The sequence below is a fragment of the Cotesia typhae genome, unplaced genomic scaffold (genome assembly GCF_013202065.1).
Source record: "Cotesia typhae breed Kobodo isofemale line unplaced genomic scaffold, CoteBio_Ctyphae contig_48, whole genome shotgun sequence".
NCBI lineage: Eukaryota > Metazoa > Arthropoda > Insecta > Hymenoptera > Braconidae > Cotesia > Cotesia typhae.
Window position 1 is genome coordinate 958,360 of NW_027423756.1, and position 8,290 is coordinate 966,649.

Below are 8,290 nucleotides of genomic sequence, written 5' to 3' on the forward strand. Positions count from 1 at the left end.
TGAAAACTTTTAGGCCCTATATTTACGGTAAAGAATTTATTCTCGTCACCGATCACAGACCTCTAGTATGGGTAAACTCAATGAATGACCCAACATCTCGTATGATGAGGTGGAGAGAACGACTTAAAGAATTTGAATATACGGTATTATATAAAGCGGGTAAGAAAAATACAAATGCCGACGCCTTGTCTCGTAATCCCGTATCAGAAAAACGCGAAGCATATCCAATAAAATTTAAATGGCGACCCACGGGCAAACCGGGGATTGCAAGACTCAGAATAACCGATACGTCAGGCTCTGAGATCAAAATTACAAAAAAACGGAAAGTGGCTATCCACTCAGAAAAAGATAGTCCAGACAAAAATTCAAAAATAAATCCTAAAGATAAAAAACGATTTTCAAAAATTAATGCTAATTCAGTCGACGGGGTTAGTATTATGAATTCAAAAGTTTTACCGGAGGTTAGTACTCTGGCGGCGGGGTTATGCGACTCAGTCGAAAGGACCTCATTTACTGGCAAAAAGAAGCAGGAGGCTAATAAAATCGTGGTTCTACCTGATGAAAGCACTCAGGCGGCGGAGCTAAACTACTCGGTCGAAAGGCAAAAATCTGACGATACGAAGCAGATAGCTAATAAATTCGTTCATAAAAATTATTCTCCTGACACAGATAATCAGGCGGTTGAGCCGTGGGCCTCAGTCGAAATACCTTCGGAAAGACGCGATGGAAATAGGAGTAACTACCCTGTAAATCAACGGTCATTTTCAAAGGGAACAAATAAAGTTAGGATAAGTGGAAACACCGACCAAAACGAAAAACGGTATATTCTCTACCCTGTCGATAAATCGAAATCCAAACACAAAAATTTAGATTCGGATTCAAAAATAACAAATACAAACGAAAACATAAATTCAAAATTAAATTTAGCAAATACTGATAACAAAATGAATTCAGATAAAAATAAAAATTCATCAAATAATAATAATCAAAATGATAAATCAAATAATGATTTAAAATCATCAAATACAGAAAATAAATTTACCACAATAGGTAATGTAAGTAAATTACCTGAATATTCTGATGAATCATCATCATCAGTATCGGGTAACATAATTGACGCATTAACGCTAAGAAAGAAACTCATTAGAAATAATGAAGTTTTATTATCAGACGAAGAATCAGACATGACTGACTTCGACTTATCATACATAAATAAAGATTCAAATAAATCTTCAAATATAATTAATTCACAAAATCAAGATCTATTATCCAAAAATTCCCAAATACAAAAATCCAAAAATACAAAAATCACAGAACCTACATTACCACCTACAGAAAATACAGACATACCAACGACATCTACACAATTTACTCCAAACGTACATACAAAAATCAAAGATAATAAATTCAAAAATAGATTTATTCCTCTTCAATATAAGAGAACACAAAGGTTCGCGGATTTTACACCGTCTCCAATATTTTGTACGCGTAAAAGAATTAATAAAAATATTAGCAAAACAACGTTTAGAGTTATCGACAGTTCAGATGATGAATCGAATACTGAAGAATCGGAAATAATAGACTCAAAAATATATTCAAGTCATTCAAATGACATTATTTCAGAATCCCCTATAGAAACAATCCCAATTACTCAAAGATCGCCAAATAAAATAAACAGACAAAAAGTAGAAGATATGGGAGGTGCTGTATCGTGGTCTTCAGACGAAGGCGACAATCACCCTCAACACATAACATTCGAAGCTCTTATTCATAATGATAATAATAATAACATGTCTATAGAAAATATAAACGAAATTTCTAATGCCATGCAATCAATGACAGTAGATTCATCCGAAGAAAAAATACCTTCAACACTCATTACACAGACTAAAAATAAAATAACAGACAAACAAATAGACATTAACAAAGACGATAGAAAAGAGATAGTTCAAACGGTAAAGACTAATGACCCTCCACCATTACGCAGATCTACGAGATGTTATGTCCAAGGGCGTTTTTAGAGCGGTAGCGTAAACGGTGGAGGTTTAGACTAACAGTTTAAAGAATACGCAACGGAGGTTTTAATTCCGTTGTTTTAATTATTTATGTGGGACGTTTTCGAGATACGAACTTACCACGCCTTCGTTTGAGACTGACGGATATTTATGAGAGTAGATGTACTTACTGTTACAGGAACTTCATTGATGGTCAGATCCGTGGTTTTAGGGCAGCCGTTAGCGCCTGTTCCTTGATTGGGCCCTTTGGTTGGTTCTCGCAGCGGATGGAGTAGGGTGGATTTGGGCTGCTTATTCTAAGGGCTTCTTATCATATGAAATTAACGAACTCGAATGGAATTTCACTTCTTTTTAAGATTTATTTTAATAAACACCTAAACTTTTACACTTTCACGAATTTTATTTAATCGAAATTATATTAATGAATTTTATTTATTTGACCTAACGTCCTCCAGTCCCCTGTAGGGTAAAGTGCGCAAATTTATCTTTTAGAGATATTTTATTTAAACTTACTGCCCGGATTCTTGCCTAAGTGCAGAGCAAATTAGAACTTTGAGATTCCGGTTCTCTAGAATTTTATCTTAATAACTAATACGTGGCCTGCCGGTTGAACCGAGTCTGAACTCGGCTTAAGTGCAGCGCAAATTAAGATAAGGGACTTTTACAAGGCACGGGTCCGTCAATTAAACGCGGAAGTCGAATTAATTGCTCAAAGACAAGGCGTTGGCTGTTGATCGCCTTTATAAATACTCGCGGTGCTGAGATTGCAGAAGTCCCCGCTAGTCAACCAGCAGTCGCGTAGCTTATATTTTATTGTGGCTTTCGCGCATGGAGAAGTCTTCCATCTGCGCGGGTGATTTAAATTTACAGAAAAATTTTGAGATGGACATAACAGAGACAACGAAAACTCAAAACATTTACGTGTGGATCAGATAATACAAGCACACATACACACACACATAAACATACATCAAAAATAAAACAGACTCTTTCAAAGAAAACTCGAAATAAACAATTTAACAATAAAATTGCAAAAAGACAAAAAAACATTAAATTACCAGACATAATGGTAACGTTAAAAGCACTCAAAAATAATAATAATAATAAAAATTCAAATACAAATAAGATTACAAAAACAAAACGAAAATTGTCAAAAATAGCCGAAAATAATATTACTGAAAATAAAAATATAAATTCTATAACTCTACAAAATTCACAGAAAGATTCAAACTCACATAGATCGAGTCAAACACAAAAACAAAAAGAGATCGATAATATCGACACACAAACTGAACGAGTAAATCCTAATTTACCCATCCCAGATACAGAAAATCCCGAAAAAGAAAATAAAATATTAAACGAAACTCAAAACAACTCAAACCTAACTATAAACGCTTCATACATAGACGATTCCGATGATGACATACGAAATAACGATATTAGTAACCGAATAAATTCGCAACAGTTAGATTCGATTTCAGAAAAGACTAATAATATAAATAAATTAGTAACACATGATGGTGAAATTAACAATGATGAACCTAATGGCAGCGATAACGATCAATCTAGCGATGACAATAACGATCAACCCAGTGACGATAATAACGCTCGACCTATAGACGACAACAACGATCCGCCTGATGACAACAATGACGATTCACCCCAAGATGATAATGATTCGGATGATAATTCAACAGACTCAGATTTTTCGAATATTTCAGACGATTTTAGTAACGAAAATATATTAGAAACAAAAGATAATTTAGAAATGCAGAAGAATAGTTATTTATGTTTTGTAAATGCAGACGGTACAGTACATAGCGACATCGGCAAGAAACTTATAGAATTAGGATACTTAAATAAATTACAGCAAAATAGTACATATAAATTGGGCGATATATTTAAAATGAGTACTTCTAGAAAAAAGGTAATCGCTTTAGTAACACAAAGTAATAGCAAAGATAATCCGACAGAGATAGACTATTTAAAATCTATCAAAAATTTAAAAACTTATCTCTTAAATAACAATATTAAAACAATTAGCGTCTCACAAGGTCGAAGTAACTTAAACGAAACCGTTTGGTCTAAAATAAAAAGTATTATCACTAAAAACTTTGCAGGAACAGAAATTAAATTCACAATTTGTAAAGATTTAATTATAATTCCTCCGGTGGAAGACAGGTATAAAATCATGTTAGAAAATCATGAAACTCCAACGGCAGGTCATAAAGGAGTGACAAAGACATACAATAGGATTAGACAGAGATATTTTTGGGATAATATAAAAATCTAGGTAGAAGACTTTGTACGCAAATGCATAAGTTGTCAGAAAAGGAAATTAGTAAGAATAAAAACAAAACAGCCGATGGTAATTACAGAGACATCAGCGCAAATTTGGGATAAATTAGCATTAGATATAGTAGTTCCAAATAAAACGTCAGCAAATGGTTATTCTTATATTCTAACTATGCAAGACGATCTTTCAAAATTTTGTTTCGCGATACCATTAATAATAATGACTGCTAAAGATATTGCAGAAGCGTTAGTAGAACACTTTATCTGTAAATTTAGATGTCCAAAAGTTAATTTAACTGACCAAGGTCAAGCTTTTATAGGAAAAGTTATGACTTGTTTAGCAAAAACATTTAAAATTAAATAAATAAAAACAACCGCCTTTAGACCACAAGCAAACGGTGGGCTAGAACGAAGTCATCAAGTTCTAAGAGACTATATCAAACATTATACAACTAAAAATGATTGGGACTGATGGTTACCTCAAGCGACATTAGCATACAATACTAGTGTGCATGAAGGTACAAAATTTACGCCTTATAAATTAGTATTCGGAAAAGAAGCTCGTTTACCGTCAGAATTCTCTTACCTAGACGACATACCTACGTACGCTGACTATGTCAAAAATCACGCAACGAGACTGTTAGAAACTCAAAAAGAAGCTAGAGAAAATCTAGAAAAAGCAAAACAAAGATCGAAAATTAGATATGATAAAAATATACATCCAATAAATTTTAAAATAGGTCAAAACATTTATTTAGTCAAAAATCAAAAGACAGGCAAATTTGATGATAATTATTTAGGTCCTTATAAAATTACCGAAATATTTCCAGATAAAAATGACATTGAAATAGAAATAAAAAAAAAAAAAAAAAAAAAATAGTCCATTGTGACAGAGCGAAAATCGCACATTAATAATAGTACAAAAACAATGCAGATAGCGAAAACAACTACCATAAATACATTTTTCTTACAGGAAGAAATGGAAGCGTCCAAAATTTTTTCCACCTTGCTGATGCTAACCACAATGACAAATGCATTCATCGCCTACGATTGCGGAGCAGCAGCGACAAACTTTACTACATTGTCATTAATCAACATAAAAGAATGCGAAAAACCCATAACGACTCCTAACATAACAAAATCTAATATTCAGCTCATAGAGACAGTAGAGTATTCCCACACTAAAATAATTCAGTGTAAAATTGAAATCAAAAGATCAATCTATTATTACGGATCCTGGAGTCACGTAGCGACAGTAGCAAATCCACACATAGAATACATAGAAGAGATATCGAAACCTTACTGTCAAGATATACACAAGACCCGAACACATTTCATGTACGACACGGCAATTCGAGACATACAGCCGAACGGAACGACGATAAGGTCTCTACTCTTTGCAGGAAAAGCAGATAACTCCGGAAACTGTGAAGGAGGAAAATACTCGGATCCATACGGGACATACTCAGATGTAGTGGTACAAGGACAGATAAAAATCACAATCCGTGATTACCTAGCCCCGGTAAACTTCAAAGAAAACAGCGTAATCCTAAAATCAGGAATAAGATGCTGGCATGGATCAGAAAAATGCTTGGATACAGAAGGCGGCTACACATTCTGGGACGTCATAAGGAAAGACGACTGCGAAACAGAAAGATTCAAGGTAGTTTATCAAGGTCAAGCTCAAAGAATAAGGGATAGTTCAGGAAATAAAACCGTCGAATTCTTCGCAGTAACATCAAATCAAATAACGTTTGCGCTAACAAGACAGGAAACACTGTCAGTATGTGGGCACAAATTCTTACGCACAGAGGAACCCAGATTATTCATAATAGAAAGTGACGACAATAATTTTTACTAAAAAATCAGAATTAACAACATCAGACATGGACATATTCGCATATGTAAATTCGAAAGTAGTCTATTTAGAAAAACATTTGAGAAAGGAGATTGTAGCGAGTTATAACGATGCCATTAAACAACAATGCGAATTAGAAAAAATAGTACGACGAAATTCTCTTGCACTAGCGTCAATAGCACCTGCAGAATTCGCGTTTCAATTCATGAAAGAACAAGGATATATGGCCAGCGTCACTGGAGAAGTCATCAGAATATCAAAATGCGTACCAGTCGAAATCAAAACGAGGAAAACGGAAGAATGTTATCAAGAACTACCTGTTACGTTAGGAAACGGTAGCTTCTTCATGTTACCTAGAACGTACCTGCTTGTAAAGACCGGAAATCAGATCGATTGCAACACATTGACGCCTACGACATTTAACATCAATAATGCATGGTACCAAATTCTACCCCAACTGACGCCAACCATAGAACCAGGAGAAATTAGCCCAAACACAAAAGCAACATGGAAGTACACAGCACCGGAATACTTAGCAAAAAGCGGGCTATGCTCAGATGAAGACCTGAGTAAACTAAGAGAAGCAATGATGTTCCCAGTAGAAAGATTCGCAGTAGTAAACACGATAGCCAGAGGAGCAACAGGCAGACAAATAAACGTGCAAGGAATCAACATGAATAGATTCATCGACGAGGTCGATATAGAAAACAAAATTAAAAACATGCTGGCAAAAATACATGGTATTTTCACTGTCATTGGAGATTACAGTTCAGCGATAATAGCAGGCTGTATTATAATAAAAGCTTTCAAGTTTGCCGCCGACACAGTAATACACGTATTGGCACTACACTCTGTATTCGGATGGAGCCTACGGTTACTAGGGTCTATATGGGATTCGTTAACAAACTTCGTGTTACATTCAAAACAAAAATACGAGAAGGAAAAAGAGCAAGCAGCCAACAACCCAATAATGTCAAAACTAACCACGGTTGACATAGAAGAAAAAGACCGAGAGAAAGAACAACCGGGGACATCAAGACCGAGAGCAAGAGAACCGGGAACAACTAAAGTAGACATCGACCAGACAGACAAAACAGTTCAAAGAAAACTATTTCCATAAATTAGCAAATTTCCCTCCTCTCCCATTCCATTACCATTTTTTTTATTTATTAATTAAAAAAAAAAAAAAATTTATTTTGAAGTCCTTTTATTCAAAAAAAAAAAAAAAAAAAAAAAAAAAAAAGGGACCGTTTATAAATCATAAACGGAGAGAAGTCCTTCAGGATGAGCCCAAGCGGGATGACACCAGTCATCGGTAGGGTGGTCCAAAACACCAAACTTCCCCTCCTGCATCCAACGAAGTCCCAAGTAGTCGGAATCGTCTGATTAGGGTTGGGACGACTCGAACCGGTCCCGGAACCAAGCACATCGGTTCTGAATCTTCTCGGCACGCCGGCGACGAACAATATGGATGGAGATAAACCCATCAAGATTCAGTGGCCCGGAAAGCTAAAATAAGTAAATTAATCAGAGAAATGAAGTAAATAAGCAAACAAATAAAGAAACAAGCATACTTACGGGAGATACGCGTATCTGCGATTCCACGTAGAGACGGACAAGTTTCAAAATGATGGCTTTCAACCGCCCCACCGAGCACCACCGCACCAAGTAACCCCCGCACAGATCACGCCCAAGATCAACCAGATCTTTGATGATCACAAGCCACATAAAGACATCGAACACATTCTGAAAAATATATATTATTTAAAAATTGTGTAAAAATTTGTTTTCTCAAACAAAATAGTCAACCAAATAGTAGAAATTAGTATTAATAATTTAAAAATGGTACTTACATCCGCGGGACAGCACAAAAAGGAACTACGGCTACACATTTTTTTTGAGAAAGGAAAAATCTAATTCATATATACGCGAACGAACAGAGAGAGAGAAAGCAGCATGACAATCTTCACAAAGGCACTTAGAAAAGTAATAACGCACTTGAATAACTAAAGAAGCTAGGCGATACGAAAAAACCCCCACAACGTAGAAAATACATCCCCATCCAAATAGGATGCGCGAACATAACTGAAAATTGTACCGATAACCCGAAACAAAGAGTAAA

The 8,290-nt window shown here is 35.2% G+C and overlaps 2 protein-coding genes across 2 annotated transcripts; one reads left to right on the top strand and one right to left on the bottom strand.

Moving 5' to 3' along the window:
• The first annotated feature begins 6,196 nt into the window (after positions 1-6,196).
• On the top strand, positions 6,197-7,288 carry LOC141529420 (uncharacterized). Its single transcript, XM_074245926.1, has one exon. The coding sequence runs from the start codon at positions 6,197-6,199 to the stop codon at positions 7,286-7,288; it is 1,092 nt and encodes a 363-aa protein (XP_074102027.1).
• A 266-nt stretch (positions 7,289-7,554) lies between these two features.
• On the bottom strand, positions 7,555-8,068 carry LOC141529421 (uncharacterized). Its single transcript, XM_074245927.1, has 3 exons — positions 8,022-8,068; positions 7,747-7,914; positions 7,555-7,677 (listed from the first exon to the last, which is right to left on the bottom strand). The coding sequence occupies exons 1-3, from the start codon at positions 8,058-8,060 to the stop codon at positions 7,555-7,557; spliced, it is 330 nt and encodes a 109-aa protein (XP_074102028.1). The 5' UTR covers positions 8,061-8,068.
• Positions 8,069-8,290: the final 222 nt, after the last annotated feature.

Coding starts and splice junctions, on each gene's coding strand:
- LOC141529420 (XM_074245926.1), top strand. CDS start 6,197: ATGGACATATTCGCATATGTAAATTCGAAAGTAGTCTATTTAGAAAAA.
- LOC141529421 (XM_074245927.1), bottom strand. CDS start 8,060: ATGTGTAGCCGTAGTTCCTTTTTGTGCTGTCCCGCGGAT. Junction 7,915..8,021: donor TTTTGTGCTGTCCCGCGGAT/GTAAGTACCATT, acceptor TATATTTTTCAG/AATGTGTTCGATGTCTTTAT. Junction 7,678..7,746: donor CGCAGATACGCGTATCTCCC/GTAAGTATGCTT, acceptor TACTTATTTTAG/CTTTCCGGGCCACTGAATCT.